A 26,209-nucleotide genomic window follows, 5' to 3' on the forward strand; every position below is an offset into this window, starting at 1 on the left:
GCCACCCCTAGCGGGCGAGGCATGATATACGAAAACCCAATCACGTGACACAGCACATTTTGCGCAGTGTCTATTACATCATCATATCTAACACGTCACATTATTTTGCTTAACCCTGCTTTTTGATTCGCGTGCACGGCGTAACAACAAGAATAACATCCAAACAAAACTTTTATATTGGACAAAATGAAAAGAGAAAACTTAACGGTTTAAGGGGAAGAGTGGTCAGTTTTGAACAACCACCAAAAATGTAAAGTTTGAAAGAAACCAAATTAAAACCCCAGTTTTTATTCATCATAAATGTTTATTTGCATGTTCAACATACCTGTATCCAAGAAATTGGCATATTCTTCTCGGGAGACTACCAAACCAGGCAAGGTCCCCACTCTTTTACAAACACATTACCTTTCCGGTGATTTGAGGGCACCAATTGTGGTTCATACCCTCAACATTCACCCGTGTATTGAATACGTACGGCCGAGTGAAACCATGAGTGAACATTGGCTAGTGGTATGAGTGATCGGTGGGGTAAAAACTTCCCATCTGTCTGTTGCTTACACACTTTGCCAGACCAATGGAGGAAAGGACGAAGAAAGTAGGTTGGAAACAGTTAACAGTTCAACAAGTACATTCATTTACAAACACCACCAATAAATCAATGCAATTAATGGGCATGTATTTACAAACAAAGCATTCAAACGAGCATGGGCGTGTATTTACAGCTAAGACACAGAAGAGCAGATCTTAACCTGCAGCACTTATTTTCCCCTTAAGCAGTCTCACTTATTTACCTAAACGTGCGACATGGTGTCACCAGAATCATTCTGATTTCTTTAAAATATAGAAAAGAAGCAAAGAAGAAAGAAGCAGAGCGAGGTATGGTGGCAACCTCTCACTCACCCTCGGCACTCGTCGACGGACGCGTGCCAATCCAAAAGTGGGGAGAAGGGAAAAGGGAAGGAATTTCAGGAATGGCAGTGTGTGAATGCAAATGAGTTTAGAAGAATGGAATGTGCAGTGTAAGGTTCAGAGGAAATGTGGGATGTTCGATTGTAAACCTCACCCAAACGGGTCAAGAGGCCAATCGTTGATAGCTCTTAGAGCGTGACACTCCTTTGTGCATCTCAAGTAGACAAATTTGCAGTTCTTAGAGGAAAGCAAGAGAAAGATCATGTATATCAGTAATGGAGCTCTCTTTCTACGTTCAGGACCTCATGTTCTCTCTTTCTCATGCCATCGCCCCATGCCCAAATCGTCACAGAACAGTCTGCTCAGTGCAGCTCATCCTGGGTCCAGCACAATGGGTCCTGGCATGCGACTCCTCAGTGGCACAAACAGGCAGGTAGCTTCTCCTTGAGCCCCCAATGTGGTCCATCAGCAGCGAACGTTCTGGCGTTCAGGCTTTTAAGCTGCTTGAGCAGGGCGGAGACTTCAGGGAGCAAAGTTAATGGGAGGTGGCGTTCCTAAGAGTAAAGGCTATGACATGCCCTTTAACTCACAGCAGGGCGTCCTCATTATTGCACTCACCAGCCAATGTCGCCTGCAACAATCAATCATTACAAAGTGTGACTCTTCCCTGGATTCAACTTTTCCTCCTCCAACTGGTTTTCCCACCCAGCCAGCGATCTTTCCCACCAAGCACTTTTGAAATTTGGGGAAGAGAATGAACCTAATCGGATTCTGTTACGAGTGGAATAGCAACCACGCACAGTAAATGAGCTATGTTTATGAAATGAACAGATGGAAAGGAGTAAGATAATTAAAGAGAAATAAGGAGACTCTCTGGAAAATCCTCTATTTCTCTTTGCCGACGACTCCACCCTCTGCCGTACCATCTGTCATCCCTCAGACCTGCAAGCAGCAGCTTCTTCGCTCACTGCAGATCTGGATAAAATCACAAACTGGTCCAACACGTGGAACATGTCTTTCAATCCAGACAAATCTCACACTCTCACTATGTCTCGTCGAAAGGACCGTTTAGAAACCCCCCCATCCACTTTCTCAACAATCCTCTGGAAGAAGTCTTTTCTTTCAAGCTTCTGGGTCTCACTATCTGCCATGACCTTTCCTGGGAAAGTCACATTTCCAACCTCGCCTCAAAAGCCAGTCGCCGACTGGGCATCCTCCGTCGTGCAAAGTCCTTCCTCGGCCCTCTTGAGCTCCTGACCACTTACAAAGCTTTTGTCCGTAGCCTGATGGAGTACTGCTCTCCCCTCTGGGCTGGTGCTCCTGCCTCCCACCTTTCTCGGCTTCACGCTGTCGCAACCAGGGCATTTAAGATAATCGGCATCTCCCGCAATGAAGCTGAGTCTTTGGGCCTCTCACTCAATCACCGCAGGTTGATCGGTGGTCTTTCTGTCTTCTACCGACTCCTCTCCAGCCTTGCCCCCCCTGCTCTCTCTGCGATTTGTCCCCACCACGTTTCCACAGGGCGCTCAAGGTCTGCCAACAACCCCCTTCTAGTAAAACTACCAAAATCACGAATCACTGCTCATCTTCACTCTTTCATTCCTCTTTTTTCCCGCCTTTAGAATAAACTTCCTCACTCTATTCTTTCCCATTCTTCCCTCCAGGCTTTCAAAACAGCTGTTCACCACCACCTCTTATCTTCCCCCATCCAAATCCTCGATCTTTTCTACCCCTGATAATCCACCCAAGCCCACTTCCTTCAATTCCCTTGCTTTCCTTCCTGAAAGTCCCTGTAATGTCCATCTTCTCTTCGCCATGTTCCCCGTCCCATCCCCATCCCTCTCCTTTCCACAGTTCACCTAATGTGTCTGTTCACCACTGTTTTGTCCCTTCCACTCCCGCCCCTCTTGTCTCATGCCTCCTTGCTGTGAGTTGTGTGTTAGCTCTCATACGAGCCTCGACCAAGGTATGCAAAAAAAAACAAAAAGACCTATCTAAACTCACACAACGCATCTTCGCCCGTTTCCCTGTAGACAACGTATGGGGTGGGGGGGGGTCTATTTGTGCACATATACTGATGGTATAACTAGTTCTGGGGAGTTCTATGTGTCGTGTATGTTCTTTCTCTGGGGGCGAGTTTCATAACCATCACAATATACATTTGATTGTTTTGTGCTTGTACATGTCAGTTTCATGTCAGCCCAATTTTCATTTTAAAGGGTGACCTTGTTTCAGACTTATGCATATGTTTCACAGATGAAATCTAGCCTGTGACTGTCTGCTCTTACTTGTCTCTTACAAAAAAGATGGACTCGTACATGGTGCAATTTCTTGGTTAGCCTCTGCTTCTGGGGTGTTTCTGAATAATAGACAATTCCAACCATTTTAAATATAAAGTGCACTGTTGTGCATAAGTCTTCGACATTTTGCATTTTTCTGATGCAGAAGGAAATGAACTTTATGTTTATTGTGTACACCTTTATGAAAAAGAGAATCTGATTCAAACAACCAAATGTATGCACAATATACCTTGATATAAATTAATGGTGAGTACGTCCACTCTTTTCCTTCAAAATCATTGTGACTCTTCTTGGGACATGTAATTTTGTTATAAGCTGTTGTAGAATGGTGTTCCATTATTCTTTCAAGACCTTCCAAAGATCATCTAAGTTGCTGGGATTCTTTTTTACTTTTTCTTCGTCCGAATCATCCGATACAGCTACAATGATATTGAGATCTCGGCTTGAGGTCTTGAGAAGAGTGAAGACCTCCAGCAAAAGCAATTGCACCGAGCAGGGTCCTCATGTCCACAGCTGCGTTACTTACTCGTTGGTAAAACTATATGAACTGGGGTCCACGGCCTCAGCGTGCACCCGAGTACTTATTACTACCGAGCGGGACAGTGCGGAGCCAATTATCGGCCTGGCTAACTTACGGAGCCAATTTGGTGGGGAGGGGGGAGAGGGTAAAAACTTCCCATCAATCTATTACATTCACACTTTGTCAGATCAATGGAAGAAGCAGAGTGGAAAATGTAACAGCTATATATTTACACACACACAAGCAAACGATCATCAAACACGTATTTACAAGCAAAAGGTAAAAGGCACAGAAGAGCAGACTTAACCCGAACACGTATTCCCCTTCAACAGATTTACTTAGACAAAAGACATATGGCCATCATTCAATCCAGGACGAACAGACAAGAAGAACTGAGGGAAAAGAAGCAGAATGGAGTGCGGGTGGCGACTCCTCTCTTACCTCACGCAACCATGCGGGGATTACGTCATGCCAGATATTGTGAGGGGGGGGGATGTTAGGATAGGAAAGATGGGTGAAGGACTGTCAGAAGTGCATTGGAAACGTGTCATGCGAGTCTGTATGGAGCTGTGTGACACCCTGGGAACTACACCATGCTCTTAGGTCATGGGCTGCTTAACTCCAACCCTAGTATGACTCATTTCTGTGCTGTATCCCAGCACAGTCCAGCGTGTCCCACACTCCGGCAGACAATCTTGAACAGGCAGTCTGAGATACTCGCGGCGCCCTTCGTGTATCAACAACAGGCCCCAGGGTATCAACAGCAGACGCCAACGCTCCAAGGGCATCAACAGTGGCAGCAGCAGCTCTGGGGGTGTCAACAGCAGCAGTACATTGCCCTGAGTGTTAACAGTGGCAGCAGCAGCTCCTGGTGCATCAGCAGCAGCAGCAGCAGCAACTCGTGAAGCATCAACATTTGCAGCAGCAGCAGCAGTAGCTTATGTATTTACTGCTGTCTCAACCCTGCCTGTTTGGCTGTGAGCAGGATATCTCAAAACGTTGTGGATGGATTTCAGACGAAATTTGGTGGACAAGTTGCATGTGTGACAAGGAGGAATTGAGTTGACTTTGGTGAATAACTGGGCTCGGATTCGGATACGATAATTTTTTTAAAGTAAATCTTCGTCTTCGACAGTTATGGACAAAAACGATATATAACGCGATATTTCAAAAGTTATTGATGGATTCAAATGAAACTTGATGGGCAGGTTTAGTGTTTGACAAGGACGAATCGATTCGAGTTTGGTTAAGATCAGGATTCAGATCCAGATATGACATTTTTTTTTATTTTTAAAGTAATTCTTCACCATTGAGTGATATGGCGACAACGATATACAGCACAATATCTCAAAAGGTTGACGGATTCGGACAAAACTTGGTGGATGAGTTGGTTAGGTGTCGAGAACAATCCAATAAAATTTTAGTTCAGGTCCGAATTCAGATCCAGCCTATCAATGGGATACAAAACCTAAACTAATCAACCTGGTGGAGGTATGCATGGCATTCTAATTTTGCATTTGTATTGCTTTGCTTCAGATAATTGGAAATTTACAATTGCTTTCCTTTAAACTTTACTTGCTGTCAAATTACTGGGATGAAACGAGGAAGCGAAAATCGATAATATACATTTTTCAAGATTAATTTGTCGAAGTCTTTAACACGCCATGTATATTTGGTCATATTGTATCTCTAATATCTTTCGTTGATTTATTTTGGCCTTGATGCATCCCTCCTTGAAATGATCCCTACCATTTCCAACGATCAATATGCAGGTTTTCATTCTGCCATTAATGTCAGTATTGAAGAGAGAGCACGAATCATTGGTTTACAATAAAGTTTCTGTAGTCTCTTGACTAATTAAACCGTCATCACTGCCAAAAGAGCTTCTCTTTATTTTCCTTGGATTAGTGAACTAACACAGCCCGAGCCAATAATTTTACATACGGAGTTGAATGTCCAAAAGTTCCTTGTATGACCACCAGTCATTTATCACAATGAAGGCTGCGGTGCCATTCTTAAGTGCCACACCACCACCCCAACCCCTTCCCCACCCCTCCCCCATACAACCTCCCTTTATATTATTACCATCAACTTCATGTAAATATTGAGTCTAATCCAAGTCATGGGCAAGAAACAAAACATGGAGTCCCCTCTTCGATTCTCCGACAATACAACCATTATGACATGACATGTTTTGTAGCTTATCGACAAGCCAATACGCAACACTGCATGAAGTAGTTTCTTTTCCTTCCTCAATAATGAGGTGATTGTTTCTGCAATAAGCAACACTGCATGAAGTAGTTCCTTTTCCTTCTTCAATAATGAGGTAGTTGATTGTTTCTGTTTGTACATTGTTTTGTGTAATTAAAGTGCTGCCTGAAAGGTGGTTCGATAAGACTTTGATTTGATTTATTCCTCTGTATAAAGTGAAATTTGGTGTTCGTAAGTCATAATGGTTGGCTGCAATGGCTATCAAAGAAAGGTGTAGCTTATGTATTAATTGATGAACCTTTTGTTTGGTATTCATGGGAATAAATTTTGGCTAATTTGGAGAAATGTATGCCAAGTTCAGTATTTGCAAATCACAATAAAAACTGTGTGTGTGTGTGTGTGTGTGTGTGTTACTGTGTACTAATTTTTGTACGTGGCATGCAGAGTCAGTGATTACATGGACCTCACAGCAGCTGAGCTGGTTGGCAAAAGCTGCTACCATTTCGTGCACGCCCATGATGGTGATGGTCTCCGGGAGTGCCACACTCATTGTATGGTTTTCACTATTCTAAAGTACCTTTGTTGCATTCACATTCCACATAATCTTCCACATCACTTGCTGTGCTCATGACATCCTCCCTCCCCCACCCTCATCTCACTGATTGTGCGTCCACCCCCAAAAACCTAGACTCAGTTTGTAAATGATAACCCCCCCCCCCTTTCAACCGCCATCTCACTCAGTGTTTGCCTGATCCCCACCCACCGCCCCCCTCTCTCCATATCACTCACTCTGGGAGTCACCCCTTGTCTTACTTGATGCATGCACGGCCCTCCTTCACCTTTCTCACTGTGTGTGACCCTTCCCCCCTCCTCATTTGCTGACCACATGATCCTCCTCACACCCCTCCACCTCACACTGTGTGCATGCCCTCCCTTTCGCACTCATTGTAGGTGTGACTTTCTCACTCACTTCACTGACTGTATATGCAACCACCCCCTTCCCACCCCATCTCAATCACTGATTGTGACATCCTTCTCTCTGTCTCATTTGCATTGTGCGACGGTCTCCTCATCCTCTCCACTTCACATTCACCGTGCACGTGACCCCCCCTCCCCCTTCTCCTCAGTCTCACTCATTGTGGGTGTTACCCTGCCCCCTCCCACCCCAACCTAACCTGATGTGTGCATAACCCCTACTCACCTTACTTCTGCCCATGACCCACAACCCCCCCTCCCCCTCACCCACAAACCTCTTTTGCTATGTGTGTGACCTCCCCATTCTTAGTCCAGCAGCGTAGTCTGATATTTCAGATCAAGCTGACCAAGGCACAATCTCGGGTGGCTCCATATCTAGAATTGTTCGGAATACATTATTCTACATGTGTACCAATTTTGGTGCTTTTATGCAAATTTGAGCAATTGGTTTGCTATGCTGCAGTACTATCTACCTCACTCAAGATGTTCATGCTTCCTCGCCCCACTTGCTCTTGCCCCTCTCCCCCACCCCCTTTTCCATCTTCTAACTACCCAAAGTGCTCAGATGTCCTCTGTTCTTATTCCCTTCACTGGTATTTTTATGATTAAAACTGATTTTTAAAATTATGATAAGTTTTAATGAAACCCAATCATCTTAACCACAACACACAAATTATTTTATCAGGTTCTATATAAAAGTGAGATGTTCAGTCAGGATTATTGATCTCACAATCTTCCTCTGCTGATAAAATCAATAACATTTAAATTGCTTTTGTGAGGTAGAATGTTCAGGTCATATTTTATGGATGCAATTTTAGTTTAAAGAAAACTCTCTCTCTCTCTCTCTCTCTCTCTCTCTCTCTCTCTCTCTCTCTCTCTCTCTCTCTCTCTCTCTCTCTCTCTCTCTCTCTCTCTCTCTCTCTCTCTCTCTCTCTCTCTCTCTCTCTCTCTCTCTCTCTCTCTCTCTCTCTTTCTCTTTCTCTTTCTCTTTCTCTTTCTCTTTCTCTTTCTCTTTCTCTTTCTCTTTCTCTTTCTCTTTCTCTTTCTCTTTCTCTTTCTCTTTCTCTTTCTCTTTCTCTTTCTCTTTCTCTTTCTCTTTCTCTTTCTCTTTCTCTTTCTCTTTCTCTTTCTCTTTCTCTTTCTCTTTCTCTTTCTCTTTCTCTTTCTCTTTCTCTTTCTCTTTCTCTTTCTCTTTCTCTTTCTCTTTCTCTTTCTCTTTCTCTTTCTCTTTCTCTTTCTCTTTCTCTTTCTCTTTCTCTTTCTCTTTCGTCAAGGCTCACAGAGTAGCTAAATGGCAAATGGAGAGAGGCCATTGTACTGGCATTGGAGCAGAGAGAAACAATGGCACAAATTGTCAGAGGACAGACAGACGGACCAACAGGCATGACAATAATTAAGGACACAGACACAGCACGGTGGGGAAGAAGATGACAGATGGATGAGGGGCATACAGACACACGACAGCCAATAAATAGGGTAGTGACAAACAGAGAAAGTTAGAGGTGAATCTAGGGGAAAGGACACTGAGAATATAAAATATCAAAGGTATATACATGGAGGAAAAAAAAATATAACATGGTGGTATCAGTGGGTCACCACCATAAAGGATTGGAGGGAAGAGCAAGATTTGACATATGTAGGGAGCAAATTCCACACCTTTCGCCCGATGCTTTGTGACTAACAAGATTGGACCAAGAGAAATACAAACAGAATCTTCACAAAGCACCATCCTAAAGGGGCAGTGTATAATGATATCATGGTTTACAAACGTTTACATAATTGGCTGTTCTGGAAAACCACCAACCTTTTGATACGTGTCAAGTCAAACTGTAAATCTTCCAATGGCCTCACATTGTCTGTCATTAATAATTGTAATTTCAGTCGCAAGTGTCAGTCGCAAAATTTGGTGTCGCATGCTCTGAACATGTGCAGATAACATACAAATGTAGACATGTGACAAAACCAGTCAGGTCAGGCACAACCTGACTCCATTATGTCTCTCTCGAAGATCAACTTTACGACATTCCATGAGATTTCCAACGGGAGATCATTCTTCATTGGGAGCTTTTTTGTGTGTGGGACTCGCACAAGGCTCGTGATGGAGAGTTTCAAATGTTCTGAGACTTCCCAGGCATCCTGAATAAAACACCCACATCTCCCCCATGCCCCCCACCTAAAGAACCCACATTCAACAATAGAAGGTAATTTGTTCTGCTTGCACATTTCAGGTGTAAGTTGTCACGCTAAATGCTTTGTGAAAAAAAATTGCATTTCCTTTCCAGAAGCAGCTCTTTCTTAGTAGGTGTTGTCTCGGAATTGCCATCCCATTTAGATTCATGCCAGATAGTCGGAACCTTGAAAGTAGTGAGATTTCATCAGGCGACTGAGAGATTAAAACTGCAATACTAATAATATAACGCAAAGCCTCCAGCCATTGAAACATTCAATTTAATTGGGCTCTCTGCTACTGGAACCAAGACGTCGGAATCTTTCTGCCCTTTAGCCAGACCTTGAGCGGGAATGTGGTTGTCTCCATGTGTTGTGACAGCTTAATGGTGCTATCTTGCACAAATGCGGTCAGTGGAGTTAATAGAAAGGCCGCAGGTAACGCTGTTTGAAAACAACGTTTCTTCCCCACACGTTCTTGCCTGTTCGTGTAAGTACATGTGCAAGTCTCTGCCACCAGTCTTTGTACCTATTCGAATCCGTTTGCAGCTGTCACTTAATTTGCATATTTGTTCGTTCCGTTCTGTTATGGCAGCGGTTTCTTGTTTTGCCAAACTGAGTGATTACTTTTATTAATGGTTTTTTTACAATGTTGAAGGCTCATGGAAGAGGTGTAACATGAATCGCGTACACACATGCAGACAAATACATGAGACAACACCCGACTTTGATTTCAGACAAGCACAGCCTCTGAGCTTTGGGGAAGTACCATCACCTTACAAAGTACTCTTAATATTTTACACTCCTTATTGATGACATCGCTTTTCTCTCCACATTTAGTGGGGCCATTAAAGGAGAAATTTTGTCCTCTCAATGGATGCCAACCGATAGAGTTGTCCATCCTCTATCCTTTAAATGCTGAGTGTGAAGCACCACATACCATTTTTGAAATATTTGGGACTATCAAAAGTCCCCGGTGTGATGTAACCAAGTTTGAATGTAAAATGTATATTAATGCATATTCAGGTTTTGCCTCATACATATTTATGTTATGCCCATGTCTTGCCTCATGCTTACTCATGTTTTTCCTCATGCATATTTATAGTCTGCCCATGTGTCGCGTCATCTCTGCTGCAAGCAGGTAAGAGCGGCGCTGCCCTGTCTGGCGGGATGTTCGGTTGTTTGTGGAAAGAGCACGGTTTGTACCATCGTACTTTGAGTGTTTTTTGTGAAGAAAAAGTGATTTCAACCTCTGTAAGTGTTGGGTAAGCTGCCTGGAGCATTCTTTATTCAAAGAATCAGAACATGTAGACCGTTCCAGGATCGGAAAAACCTGACTTCACATTTGTCTCACCGCCGGGAGGAAGAAGAGCAGCCACGTCTAGCTCACTTCATACGCGGTCTGTCGCCGGCTCCCGCATTTCATCCAACTCTTCCATGTTTTCGCTCTTGTTGAAGGCCAAAGCAGAAGTAGCTGAGATCTCTGTCAGAGCTGCCATGGAATGTAAATTGGACGAAGCTCAATTGCTACTCAAAGAGCAACACATACAGCAACAATTGATGGCTGCACAGCAATACAGTGGTCTCAAACAGCAAAAGCAGCAACAGATGCAGCAACAATTGAAAGCTACACAGCAACAGATATATCCAAAACAGCTGTAGCAGGAGGAAGAGGCTGCTGTGGCTCAGGCCTGTTTGGAAGCATTGTCTGATGCTCTGTGTTGGGTCGAATACAACATTTCGGCATCTGGATTACCCACACCTGTGAAGAAGGTGGGAATGTTGTTTTCTAGGAATGCCACATCTTCACCTCCATCCATTCTATCTCGAGATGATACTGAAGGTATTCCACCGGATACCCGGGTACGTGTTGACCCAGCTATGCCGCTCGAACCAGTGCCATTTCAGACAGACCCACTTTTACCAGCTGTTCATTGTAACAAGATGCCAGCTCCTGGTCTATCATACGCAACTCACCAGACACAAACTAATGCCTTTCACACAACTTTCGTGTCATCATCATTCTCCAATGCTACGTGTCAGTTACACATCGACGTACACTGTGTTAACGTGCCCTGTTATGTGCTTGTGGGCCTCGGCTCCGGTTATGACCGCTCAATATCGTACCATGCATACTGAGCTTATGTTGCCGTCCAGTGGAATTATAACCGACAATCGATCGGATTATGTCTTACAAAATCCAATGTATACCCATGCTGTACCCGCATATGCTGCGAGGATGTACAACACACGTCCAGCTACAACATTACCAGTGTGGAGCCATTCACTTGTTGGGTTGAAAAGTCAAGCCATCAATCATGCCAACAGTGATGCCTGCCATGCAGGACTGTGTAAACTATTTGTCTCGTCGAGACTTAGTTTAAAATGAGATTTCTGTGTTTGACGATAAGCCTGAGAAATTCAGGACATGGTGTGCGGCCTTCCAGAGCATGATCAGAGGAGTAGCGCAAGCATCCGATGAACAGCTTCACCTCATGGTTCAACATATGCCTGATGGTTCAGAATCAAAAGCACTCATAAAGCGTCTTAACCAGTCTACATTTCTAACCCTGTTGGTTCAGAGCAGGTCTGGAATCACCTTCAAGAAAGATTTGCCTCAAATCTCTCGTTATGACCGCAAAACTTTGCAAAAGTTTAGCGACACCATCAAGGAAATAAAGGCCACCTAAAATGATGGTTCCCTTCCTGGACTTGCAGCTTTGAATATAGCTCTGTTCCTCAAACCAATCGTAGCAAAGCTTCCTCCTGACCTGGTGGATCATTGGAAGATGGAGGCCTTCAACTATAAAGAAACCCATGTCACCTTTCCGCCATTTTCAATACTTGCATCCTTCGTTTGGTGCAATGCAAAGATTCAAAATGACCTCGGTCTAATGGTTTCCTCAGGATATGATTGCAGATCATTTTCTTCAGCTACTCGTGTAAAAGCTCAATTCACTATGAAGAACAGAATGTCTTCCTTCACTTGTGACACTCTTCCAAGGGTCAGAGTAAGCAAGACCGAGGTCACGGGTGAATTGCTGACACAGATTGTCGAGCAACTGACCACAGCAGTCATGTCACCTTCTGTCCTTCTGAAAATCTGCCTTCTGAAAATCAGCACACTCATCGTGGAATGGAAGATCCGCAACAATTCTGCCCTATTCACAGGACCAAACATCCTCTTGTACATTGCAGACTATTCAAACCAAAAACATTGCAATCCAGACTCATCCTTCTTAACCAATGGAAAAGATGTTCCAGATTTGCACTGTCAACTAAACATTCAGCCAAGGAGTGCCAAGTAAAACTGCATTGTTCTCAGTGTGACAACACCCACCATTGCTCAGCACTTCATGATGCCAGTTGTGCTACCCTTGAAGGACCGGCAGGGAGGAAATTTATCAGGGACTCTTCAAGCACTGAGAGAGTGTCGGGTGGGCTTCAAAAGCATTGTGAGGAGTGACCCTCAGTGATTAACAGGTGTGTGGACATTTGTGGTTGTAATGGATCCAGAGTAAGGTCTTGTTCCAAAATCTGTCTTGTGAAATTTTCATTGCTGGTATTCCTGAAAACTTATGCTGTGTTGGATGACCAGTCAAATCGGTCCACGGGCCGCAGCGAATTATTTGACTACTTCAACATGCCAAATAATCTAGTCCCCTATTAACTCAAAACCTGCTCTGGAACTTCGGCAGCCATTGGTAAGTTTGTCAGGAATCTAGTCATCGAATCTTTCTATGGAATTGTCCACGAGATGCTTCCAGAGCTAACCGAGTGTAATGCTATTCCTTGTAATTCCTCCAATATGCCAACATTGGAGGTCGCAAGACTCCGCTCACATATTAGTCCTATCGCTGAAATGTTTTCCAAACCTGACCCAGAAGGGACCATCTGTTTGAGGGAAGGAGTCATTATGGCTTTTTGAGTACAACATTCACCAACCATGAATGTTCATTGGGAACACAACGTTTCACGTTTTTCGAAGTGGAAAAAAACGTTTGAACTCCCCAACGTGTCACATATGGGTGGTGTGGGAATAAATGATCAGTGTCTGTCGTAGAATCTTAGACGCGATTCTCTTGGAGAAAAAAAGTTTCTCTAACCCACAAGCTCCTTACTACCTTCCTGGCAGAGCTATGTGCTATTGTCAGCACTCGTCCACTTGTATCTGTGTCGACAGATCTAGACATGCCAGAAGTCTTGACACCAGCGGCACTACTTACCATGTAGGCAATGCCTCTTTGTGCACCACCACGCAATTTCGTTTGTCCTACAGATGTCTTTAGCTATCAGTGGCAATGTGTACAGCATTTGGCGAATATCTTCTGATCATGATGGCGCAAAGAATATCTCTGGAACCTGCAGCCCCGTAAGTGGCGGCAAGTCAAGAAATGCAATCTTTGTGTCAATAATATCGTTCTGATGAAGGCGGATGCACACAGGAATGGCTGGCCCTGTGGATGCATGATTGCGACATTGCCCAGCACAGACAGTCGCGTTTGAATAGTGCGAATCCACTCCATATCTACTTGCAACCTGTAAATGAGGTCGTACTGCTTATACCAGCGGGGGAAGAGTGAATGCCTTCATTGTGTTCTATTGATTGTGATTTTCATATTCTAATGTTATTTTTCATTATGTCCCTATCCATTAGCCATAGTCTGGTCCATTAATTTAGTGACTGTATATGATGTACCATGTAGTCAATTTGTTTAATTTTTGACAAATGTTCAACATTTTTGATAATGTTCATCAACAATTTGACAATGTTTCGAGCCAAAAAGGCTACTCTGGTTCTCGGGTTCATATAATTATCTTTGTTCAACCAGTTGCTCTCGTGGTTTATATAAAAACCAGGTGAGGAATGTGATGTAATCAAGTTTGAATGTAAAACGTATATTCATGCTCCGCCCATGTTTTTACCTCATGCATATTTATGTTTCGTCTCATGCATATTCATGTTTTGCCTCATGCATATTCATGTTTTTCCTCATGCATATTCATGTTTTGCCTCATGCATATGTACGCTCCGCCCATGTGTCACGCGTCATCTCCTCTGCAAGTGGGTGAGAGCAGCGCTGCCCTGTCCGGCAGGACAAATGGTTGTATGTGGAAAAGGCACGTTTTTTACCATCGCACTTGAAGTGTTTTAAATAAAGAAAAGGCAATTTAAACCTCTGCACACGTTGGTTAAACTGCTTGGAGCATTCATTATTCAAATAATCGGGACACGTAGGCCATTCTAGGATACCCAGTGATGGGAAAAGCAAGCAAAAGTACCCATCTCCAGTGATGGGAAAAGTTTGAGTTGTTCTATCACTATAAACTATTTCATGGACTTTAAGAAGGCTAATTGTATTGCACTCCAGCTTTGACTCAGAGCCAAAGCTCTGAGCTACTAATACCCCCCACCACAAAATGGTGGTGCAACATCAGGCAGTGCGTTGAGGAAGTGTGTGCACATGTTTGAGAGAAAGCACCAGTCTCTTACAGTTAAGGATTTGAAGAGAGACAGACAGACAGACAGACAGACAGGAGAAGAGAAGCAAATGAAAGCTCTATGAAGTTTTAAAATCGATTTAACACATGATTGTCATGGTTATAATGATTAGAAGTCCTCACAAAGAGAAGAAGTGTAAATAATAGCCCTCTTTATCATACATTACCAAAAAAATCCAGCTTTTTCAATTTGAGACCAATTGTTCATCCCGTTTGCCAAAAATTGCTATATTGGTGACTTTGGCCTCAATTTGTGGCCTCAATGATCCCCGAGGCTACGGCCACATAGCCCATGTTACTTCACGCACAAAGTTGTATCTGTACCCCTTGTGTGGAGGTTGTAGCTTTAAGGATGTGATCATACATGAGAGAGAGAGAGACAGACAGACAGACAGACAGACAGAGAGACAGACAGACAGACAGCCATTTGTGCTTGTAGATAGATAGATGACTCAGTCAGAGTCGGAATTGAACTGCCGTCCTCCCATGCAGGCTCCAACCAGTATACTACCCACCTCGAGAAACGGATGAAGTTAATCTGTAATCATGTTTGAGAGAGCAGATTGGTTTATAAAAATGTGCTTGGCAACGATTTCTCCTCTTCCAATTATTTAAATTGTATACATCACACATGTATTCACAAGTGTTGATTCTCGTCTTGTCGGGTTTTACAGTGGGGGCGGCATATTCCTGCAAGTTACGTTGGTTGTAACTGCCGAAATTCCTTTGCTTCAAAATGGACAATCTTTTTATGTAACAGGTATCAAGGTTCATGGAAAATCCTAAACAGATCAAAGGCAGGTTATGTGGTATCTTCTAGGTTATGATCTTTCTGGCAGGAGAAAGGAGAGGAAGAAAAATAATGGGATATGATCAACGGAAACTCGGGAATGAGCTGAAAATAATGAAGAGGTTGGCGTGGGATTTGATACCACTGTAGTTGAAAATGTCATTGACTTTGACAGGCCTTCAGGGATGAATAGGACTGGGAAGAGTGAAGGAGAGTGGGTTACATCAATGGGAGATTATGAAATAAGTCAGGGTAAGTGGGAAATTGGAGCATTGATAACAGTTAAGTGGATGTACATGTGGTCTTTTTAAAGAGATTTAATGGACGGGGAAGTTATTGAAAGGCCATGTATGTGATACAAAAAATTGATCAGGTCCTGCAGCTCAACTTTTGATGAATAAATACGAACGGACTTTGAATTCCAAATTCAACAAGAAGAGCTGGGTAATTGCAGGGCATGGGGCTTGTACTTTACGCGAGAGGGGAATACTATAGGGCCCTTTGTTTTACACTTTCACACACAGAGAGCAACTGAAAAACCAAAGCTGTGCCAGAAAAACGTGTGACAAAACAGATGTTCTTACAGTAAAGCTGTTGAGACCAATGATTGTTGCACCTTGTCCAGTGGTAAGATTTCCTTAATCCCAGTGAACCTCCGAAGAGGACAAAGCTGATTAATAATCATATTTGTGGAAACAAACTTGAGTTTGAAGACAAAATGCTGTGCATGTGTTCTCATCTTCAGTTGTTATAATTATTGTTAAAATGAATATGCAGGAGAAGCAAATGCCAGTTTCAGATTCATTGCTGTTGGCAGGTTTTGATGGAAAGTGACGTGGCAGAAACTTGCATTATCAAGTCGGCTTGATATTCATGAGAACAAAGCTTGTAGGAAGATAATACGATCCTTGGAATGTTGAATTTGACTCATTTATTTATTATTTACACCAGGCGAAGGGAGTGAAAAGGGAAGAGGAGGCAGAAGTGGCGGATTAGTGTGGGAGAGGGAGAGGAAGGAGGCAAGCATCAGGGGAAAGGGGAGGGGGGGAGTGTGAAGGGATCCAGGACATGTTTCTATGAATTTACTCTCATATTACCGTCTTAAAATGTGTAAATGTAATATATTATCATGCAGCGATGGTGTATGTATGTATGTATGTATGTATGTACCTATGTGTACGTACGTACGTCTACGTATGTATATGTATGTGTGTATGTATGTACGTATGTGTGTATGTACGTGTAGGTATGTGTTTGTAGGTATGTATGTATGTATGTGTGTAGGTGTATGTATGTATGTACGTATGTGTAGGTGTATGTATGTATGTACGTATGTGTGTAGGTGTGTATATGTATGTACGTATGTGTGTAGGTATGTATGTGTGTATGTACGTATGTGTGTAGGTGTAGGTGTGTATATGTATGTACGTATGTGTGTATGTATGTGTGTACGTGTGTATGTATATGTGTATGTACGTATGTGTATGTGTGTAGGTATGTATGTGTACGTACCTACACACATACGCACATACACACACGTACATACATGTGTACTTACGTATGTCTGTATGCATGTATATATGTGTGTAGGTATGTATATATGTATGCTCGTTTGTATGTGTGTACGTACTTACGTCTGTATGTATGTATATATGTGTGTAGGTATGTATGTGGATGTATGTGTGTGTGTATGTATGTGTGTACGTATGTACGTCTGTATATATGTATGTATGTGTGTACGTATGTATGTATGTATGTGTGTATGTATTTGTGTACGTATGTATGTCTGTATGTGTGTAGGTATGCATATGTATGTACATATGTGTGTAGGTATGTATGTGTCGGTATGTATGTGTAGGTATGTGTGTTGGTATGTATGTATGTATGTGTCGGTATGTATGTGTAGGTATGTGTGTTGGTATGTATGTATGTATGTATGTGTGTAGGTATGTATGTGTGTATGTATGTGTGTATGTATGTATGTATGTGTGTACGTATGTAGGTATGTATGTATGTATGTGTGTACGTATGTATGTATGTATGTGTGTGTAGGTATGGATGTGTGCGTATGTATGTGTATGTGTGTATATATGTATATATATATATATATAATCGATCCGTAGCGCATCTTATCGATTTCAAAACATTTAAACAATGGAAAGTGAGCTATCTCGGGAACATGCACTTATCGACATCGCTGACTAAGGGAACCTGTATGTTGTGTGCAATTGAATTCCAAATTCGTAACTATGTATATATATATATATATATATATATATATATATATATATATATATATATATATATATATATATATATATATATATAACTATGGATATATATATATATATATATATATATATATATATATATATTACTATGTATGTATATATATATATATATAACTATGTATAAATATATATATATATATATATATATATATATATATATATATATATATAACTATGTTTATATATATTTATATATATATATATATATATATATATATATATATATATATATATATATATATATATATATATATATATATATATATACATAGTTACGATGTATGTATACATAGTTACATAGAACCTGTATGTTGTGTGCAATTGAATTCCAAATTCGTAACTATGTATATATATATATATATAACTATGTGTATATATATATATATATATATATATATATATATATATATATATATATATATATATATATATATATATATATATATATATATATATATATATATATATATATATATATATATATATATATATATATATATATATATATATATATATATATACATGGTTACGAATTTGGAATTCAATTGCACACAACATACAGGTTCCCTTAGTCAGCGATGTCGATAAGTGCATGTTCCCGAGATAGCTCACTTTCCATTGTTTAAATGTTTTGAAATCGATAAGATGCGCTGCGGATCGATTTAATAGTTAGGGAGCGAACAATGGAGACGTCCCTCCCCCTCTTCTGCGAAGAGGAAGAAGAACCCTGCGGTGACGTCAACTCCCTCCCACCCGTGGTTGAGCGGGGGGTGGATCACGAGGGCATGAGTCACGCCGGGTGCGGGGGAGGGGGTGCAAAGGATAAAGAGGACATCTTGTCTTTGTTCAAAAAGACTTTGTGGGAGTCCCGTGGTAGGGCTGAGTTCGTGTGCTGAGTCCCGTGGGAGGAGTAAGCTTTCTTGCTTCGGAGAGAACAGTCGTGCAGCCATGGGTCCTGCTTGGCTTGAGGCCTTCGGAAGCTTTTTGCTTCGCCTGGCTCAGTGAGCTTCGGCTGCTGCTTTGTTTTGGAAGGAACTTGAGCGAGTTGTTCGGCTCGAGCTGCGATTGGAGGCTTCTTCCTCTTCTTCCTCTCCTTCCTCTTCTTCCTCTCCTTCCTCTTCTTCCTCTTCTTCTTTGTTCGTGGAGCTTTTCGTTCTCCATTTTGTTTCCCGGCTTGGTGCTACGCATCGGCCTCTTCTTGGAGTTGGTTCCTCGGGGAAGCGACGCCTCATCTCGCCGGCATGTGTTGAGAAGTGCGGGAGGATTCGTGGGAGCTCGGGAAGGATCACGGCGATTTGGATCCAGCTCGCTCTCGCTGGAGCCTGGGTCTGGACAAGTTGAAGACCACACGAGGTGGAAAGGTTCGAGTCAAGCTCTGAGTTTCAGCTCACCTGTCCTCCGAGCTGGAGGTTATGATCAAAGGCCTCAGCCACCGTTTCGTGTGTGTGTGTGTGTGTGTGTGTGTGTGTGTGTGTGTGTGTGTGTGTGTGTGTGTGTGTGTGTGCGCGCGCGCGCGCATGCGCGTACGTGTGTCCGTCTAATAAGTAGGAACTGCTGTTAAGTGTAAATGACTGTACATAATAAGTAGACGGTTGTAGTTCTTTTGTCGTGCTTTTGTTGCTTGTATAATTGCATCCGTGTTTTGCCTTATTTAATTGCATACGTGTTTCATTGTAATAAATGTCCTTGTGTGAATGTAAACCTTCTCGTTGTGTCCATTCCCTCGTTGACTGAACATTTTGTGTGTTGGGAGTTCGAAAGCCGTTGGTTTGCCGTTATAGGGGGACATTTGGACCGACGGTTCTCGGCGGTTACGCCACTCGGAATCGCGCACGGACAAGCTCGCCTTGGCGGTTTGTTCCGTACGAGATTCGTCGAGGGTGGAATACCCCGGTAGTTGGATCATGTGGGTATTTCGGTACATTGAAGATTGGCAATCGACCCTACCCCACGTGATCTGCCGATTGGCGTATTTCGGTTCTTGTACAAGGACCCGTCGCTCGGAGTTATCCAGGCGGCGATCTATATTCCGGGCGATCGGTCGGGCCGATCGACTTGCGGCTCCGTTCAGAGCGGTCGGTTGGCGGCTGACCCCCGGCTTGTAGCAACTGGTTGTCAGGAGTGCGATTCGGCCCCCTCCGCCTCCGTAGCAAAATTCACGGAGTCAGATCAAGGGTATACGGAGCAAACCCCCCCCCCTTCCCCCCCGTGTCCCCAAATGACGAGCGTTATAAATTTTATTCCCAGCACGTAAAATGTTCAGCCAAGGCGAGCAGGGGTAGGATGGATTAGGAATGGATTTGGAAATGTTAGAATCTATGGCTCAGGACGAAATGACCATGCAGGACACTCCCATTATGCAGGTTGACTATTCCCCGCAAATAAATGCAGAGTCCGCAATGGGCGCAACGGCGGGGGCCGCAGTGTATGACACCCCCCCTCCCCTCCTCCATCAAAATCCCTTCTCAGTCCCCGTCAGATCTGCGCCCGGTAATGGCGAAGCGATTGCCACCGGGCCACCTGACATGGGCCAGCTATTAGAAATATTGCTGGCAAAAATGGATGAGAACGTGCAAACGCTGCGGGGTGAGATGCAGAGCGTGGGGCGATGCTTGCAGGCGGGCAGAATGGCAATTGAGAGGAGCGAACGCGGGCAGTGGAGCTCAAAATGGCGGCGCCACGTGTTGGAGCGAACGAGCTGAGGGGGAGTGTGTACTGTGTCGGTCCCGCGGTGGAGGACAAAGTAATTCGGGAGACGCATTGGGCGAGACTCGAGCAGGTGACGGAGAAAGTGACGGTGACACAGAAGGAAAAATTAAATGGGGTGACGGAGACGTGTATGGCAAGACACGTAGAGACGAGGGAAATAATAAACGAGGTGACAGAAATACCAGAGCCACGGGGAATAGAACAGGAAACAGAGACGAAAAGCCAGGAAGAAATGGAAATAATAAACGAGGTGATTGAGATAAAGCAAGTAGAGGAGAAACTCCAGGTAATTGACGCACACACACAGGTAGGCATAGTGAGGGACAATGGGGTTGAGCTGGGGGAGTGTTTTGTGACCCGGTGCGAGCAGCAGCATAGCCTCTTTCAGGAACGAGGTGAGAGACTGTGCCCCCTTGAGGCGGATTGCGACGAGGAGAGTCCGGTGGAGCCTTGCGAGGTAAAGGGGGCGAGTGCTGTGAATGGGTGAATGGAGCTTGGGGGTTATGGAAACCCCGGGACCCCTTGAGGTGGTGCTCATTCCCAGCGTGGTTGTTCCGGTATGTGTGTTTGCGAGTGTGCCAAAATGCGTGCTTTCCAGCACGCATGGTGTGGTTGAAACACCGTGTGTGGATGAAACATCGTGTGTGGAAGAAGCACCGTGTGTGGAAGAAGCACCTTGTGCGGACGAAGCACCGTGTGTGGATGAAACACCGTGTGTGAATGAAACACCGTGTGTGGAAGAAGCACCGTGTGTGGACGAAGCATCTTGTGCGGACGAAGAACCGCGTGTGGACGAAGCACCGCGTGCGGACGAAGCACCGCGTGCGGACGAAGCACCGCGTGTGACAGGAACCGTGTGTGTGAGTTGTATGGTGTGTGTGAGTGAAAGGTGATGTGTGAGAGAGACAGCGTGTGTGAGGTCGCTGTACGTGAGGGAGATGACAGTCGGTATGCGGGAGAACGCAACCGCATCCCCGTGTCCGAGTGCCATGGTGGAGTGTGTGAGCGTCGTGGCACGCAGGAGTGTGTGCGTTGAACGGCGACGACGACGGGACCAGATGAAGGACAAGGGCCGAGTCGCGGCCGCAGCTATTTTGAGCACCGTGCCGGGTTTGCACAGCAGCGAGCGCAGGGTCCGTGATGTGCTACGCACAAGGCCGCCACGTGCGCGGCTGCGCAGGTGAAACCCGGTCCGGAAACGCCAGCGGTGGATGTTAGCCGATCCCGCGGACAGATAGAAGCGAGTCTGGATTCGGAATTTGGACCGGATGGGTTCTCCACGCGAGCGTGTTTGTAAAGCTCTGACGAGCAGAGCCCATGTGTTCGCGTGGGAACCCCTCAAAACGCGGGGCTTGCTTTGAGATGCACAGAGTGACGTCATGGCTGCACATGTGTTTGGAATCCGGCAGAAGGGAATTCCTGCCGGACGGTACCGTCCAAGAGGGACGAGGTGCGCGGGGCGCAAGCAGCTGCCATGACGTCACGGAAAAAGAGCGCGGCTGTGAACTGCCGTGCTGGTGGTGCGCATTATGAAAAAAAAAAGAGTTGAGAAAAGCAAGCCTTGCATCGTGTGAACAGGATTCCCAGGCAAAGGGTGGAAGACCCCCTTGTTTCGGGGCACAGGAAGTATTAGTTGGCAGGATGAGTTAGAGTTAGTGAGACCGGCTTCATGGGGACATGGGTTGTACCTCATGGAGCCCGTGGAATGGATTAGTTAGAGGGATTTTAGTTTAGGTTTTGGAAATGGAATTTTTGGATTTTTGGAGACACGGACAGACTGAAATGTGTAGTGGAGACGTAGCTTAGCTACGTAGAGTAAATGGAACGTGCATGAGTTTTAAGGGATGACGAGGGAGCACGAGTTAGTCAGGGGATTTAGTTAGAAGGATGACAGTGTGGAGTGTTGGTGTGAGTTGCGAAATGGAAAGTGTGTGAGGAATGAGTGTAGGACAGTGGGCCCAAGTGTGCGAGTGGAGCGAATGTGGTATGCATGGTGCGAATGACTGGTTTGGGGAGGAGTGATTCCCACCCAAGTGACCCCGGGGTCAGTTTAATGTTAGGTTGTGGGTTATTCAAATTTACTAACAGGAGGTCGTTTTGTTGTTGGTATCGAGAGAAGGCACGAAACCTGTTTGGAGGGGTGCAGGAGTTCATGGACCGGCTGGGAGCGTGGCTGTGGAAAGGTGAGTTTTGTTTAGTGGGCACCCCGGGCACCGGACTCGTCAGCCAGAGTAGGCTAAGGGCCCAAGAGGGGCCGGGATAGTGTAATGGGCATGGGCGACACATCGGAAACGGGACCCGTAGCACCAGAATGCCACGGGGGCAGTGTACTGGGCACGGGCGACCCTCGGAAAGGGACTCGGGGCATCAACACGTCACGTGGGCATCGGAAGGGGGGTAATGCCTGAGGGCAACCCCCCGCGTTGTATGGAGCAGCTAGGCTCGGAGGCAGCCTGTGGGCCTGGGGGTGCCATGGTTGGAGTTCGGCAGAGGAAAGTTCCTGCCAGTTGAGCCACGCTACCCAGCCAGGAAATTGTGCGAGGGCACGTATGAAAATTTGAGGGCAAGGCCCAAATTTATAATGGACACCAACATAGGCGACGGGAATCATGGTTTTTAGAACCGATAGTTTTAAAGTGTGAGGCGTTTTCGGAAAGCCCCAGGGTAGTTTCAGGTAAATGAATGTTAGGTTAGATAGGAGATGTACCCCTTCGCACCATCCATCCCTTCGCTCGTTGTAGGCTGCTGAACTCTGAGGAGGCCATTCTGAGGCTTTGTTGGGCCTCGAGACAGGACGCTAGTCTCTCTCAATTCCACTCCAGAGAGGGAACGTAGGGGTTGAGAGTAGGCTAGGTGCACATGATAGGCGAGCCAGACAAAGACAATAAAGGGGGTTAGGGAGACAATTATAAAAGGGAAATAAAAATAAAGAGGGGCTAAATTTTGTTGTTTTTGTGGCAAATTAAGGGAGCGGGTATGGACAGAGACTGGCAAAGGCAATAGAGTGGGGGGGGGGAGACAGTTGGCTAGGTCTGAACCTGCCTTCAAAGCGGCCGGCACCACCGCACTCCCTTCAAACCTGATGGAACCACACCAGAGGCCGGCCAGCTTCACCTGTCGGCCTGTTGTGCTGCAGCCGCCTGTTCTGCATGGACTTGCCTTGCCATGCCTCGTTTGCCTGCCTCTGCCATGACCCCATGTCTGCTAGCCCTTGTTTGCATTTGCCCCTGTGTCCATCCATCACCATGCGTGCCAGGACCATCCAGTTTTGTGAGGACTGCCCTGCAGGCAGCCTGTGCATCCAGTCCATTTTTTGTGTTTTGTGACCATCTCCATCCATTCCCCTGCACCAAAGACTTTGCTATGACTTTTGCCTTTCCCCTTTCACAGATCACAAGTCCTGGGCCATGGTTTAGTGTAAATTTATAAGTTAAGGTTAAGTTGAGTGAAAATTGTAAATACGTGAACCCCCGCCTGCATGTTTGTTTTAGCGCCGGCAATTTCAGTTAAGTTGTCCGAATGAGTCTGAGAGTTTGTTAGTTGGTGACGCAGCACATTAGGTTATTTATTTTTGGGACACGTTTAAAGAAATGCCGCACTCAAGGATCCGAAGGTAGAACGTACTCGGGGAAAACTTACACATGCTGGTCACACGAAAATTTTACGACTCGGGACGAGTCTGTAAAAAGGGGAGGGGTAGTGTTACGAATTTGGAATTCAATTGCACACAACATACAGGTTCCCTGAGTCAGCTATGTCGATAAGTCCATGTTCCCGAGATAGCTCACCTTCCATTGTTTAAATGTTTTGAAATCGATTAGATGCGCTGCGCATCGATTTAATAGTTAGGGAGCGAACAATGGAGACGTCCCTCCCCCTCTTCTGCGAAGAGGAAGAAGAACCCTGCAGTGATGTCAACAACTCCCTCCCACCCGTGGTTGAGCAGGGGGTGGATCACGAGGGCATGAGTCACGCTGGGTGCGTGGGAGGCGGTGCAAAGGATAAAGAGGACATCTTGTCTTTGTTCAAAAAGAGTCCCGAAAGAGTTCGTGGGAGTCCTGTGGTAGGGCTGAGTTTGTGGGCTGAGTTCGTGGGAGTCCGGTGGGCAGAGTTTGTGTGCTGAGTCCCGTGGGAGGAGTAAGCTTTCTTGCTTCGGAGAGAGCAGTCGTTCAGCCATCGCGTCCTGCTTGGCTTGCTTGGCTTGACGCCTTCGGAAGCTTTTTGCTTCGGCTGCTGCTTTGTTTTGGAAGGAACTTGAGCGAGTTGTTTGGCTCGCGCTGCGAGTGGAGGCTTCTTCCTCTTCTTCCTCTCCTTCCTCTTCTTCTTGGTTCGTGGAGCTTTTCGTTCTCCATTTTGTTTCCCGGCTTGGTGCGACGCATCGGCCTCTTCTTGGAGTTGGTTCCTCGGGGAAGCGACGCATCGACAGGAAGGATCGCGCCTCATCTCACCGGCACGTGTTAATAAGCGCGGGAGGATTCGTGGGAGCTCGGGAAGGATCACGGAGATTTGGATCCAGCTCGCTCTCAATGGAGCCCGGGTCCAGAAAAGTTGAAGACCATACGTGGTGGAAAGGTTCGAGTCAAGCTCTGAGTTTCAGCTCACCTGTCCTCTGAGCTGGAGCTCGTGATTAAAGGCCTCAGCCACCGTTTCGTGTGTGTGTGTGTGTGTGTGTGTGTGTGTGTGTGTGTGTGTGTGTGTGTGTGTGTGTGTGTGCGCGCGTGCGTGTGTGTGCGCGCACGTGCGTGCGTGCGTGCGTGCGTACGTGTGTCCGTGGGCCCGTCTGATAAGTAGGAACTGCTGTTAAGTGTAAATGACTGCACATAATAAGTAGACGGTTGTAGTTCTTTTGTCGTGTTTTTGTTGCTTGTATAATTGCATACGTGTTTTGCCTTATTTAATTGCATCCGTGTGTCATTATAATAAATGTCCTTGTGTGAATGTAAACCTGCTCGTTGCGTCCATTCCCTCATTGACTGAGCATTTTGTGTGTTGGGAGTTAGAAAGCCGTTGGTTTGCCGTTATCGGGGGACATTTGGACCGACGGTTCTCGGCGGTTACGCCACTCGGAATCGCGCACGGACAAGCTCGCCTTGGCGGTTTGTTCCGTACGAGATCCGTCGAGGGTGGAATACCCCGGTAGTTGGATCACGTGGGTATTTTGGTACATTGAAGATTGGCAATCGACCCGACCCCACGTGATCTGCCGATTGGTGTATTTCGGTTCTTGTACAAGGACCCGTCTCTCGGAGTTATCCGGGTGGCGATCTATATTCCGGGCGATCGGTCGGGCCGACTCGACTTGCGGCTCCGTTCAGAGCGGTCGGTTGGCGGCTGACCTCCGGCCAGTTACAAAATATATATATATATATATATATATATATATATATATATATATATATATATATATATATATATATATATACAATTTGTTATAAATATATATATGTGTGTGTGTGTGTGTGTGTGTGTGTGTGTGTGTGTGTGTGTGTGTGTGTGTGTGTGTGTGTGTGTGTGTGTGTGTGTGTGTGTGTGTGGGTGTGTGTGTGTGTGTGTGTGTGTGTGTACGTGCGTATGTATGTGTGTAGCTGAAACTCCAGGGATTGCATTTTTCAGAAATTAATATGAGTATGGGACTTTTTTGGGGGGGAAACTTCAGGTATAATTCAAAAGTAAAGATATATGTGCACACAAAATAATTTCATTTGAAATTAAATAATGCATCTGTTGTATGAGCTGAATGAACATGGTTATATGTACATGATTATATACAGAACGGGGTTATATGAGCTGAAAGAGAATATTGATGATATTTATGGGTACTTCTTGTTTTTACTGC

The 26,209-nt window shown here is 44.9% G+C and overlaps 1 protein-coding gene across 1 annotated transcript in view; it reads left to right on the forward strand.

The window, feature by feature from the left end:
* Positions 1-26,209, forward strand: part of LOC147031407 (neuronal PAS domain-containing protein 3-like) — a 160,484-nt gene that overhangs the window by 116,202 nt on the left and 18,073 nt on the right. Inside the window, exon 7 of the mRNA XM_085862600.1 lies at positions 6,385-6,491. Coding sequence (XP_085718726.1) covers positions 6,385-6,491 — 107 coding nt within the window. The remainder of the gene's footprint in view (positions 1-6,384; positions 6,492-26,209) is intronic.

This window comes from Eptatretus burgeri, chromosome 2 (assembly GCF_056783735.1).
Source record: "Eptatretus burgeri isolate ZD-2024b chromosome 2, Ebu_testis_v1, whole genome shotgun sequence".
Taxonomy (NCBI): Eukaryota; Metazoa; Chordata; class Myxini; order Myxiniformes; family Myxinidae; genus Eptatretus; species Eptatretus burgeri.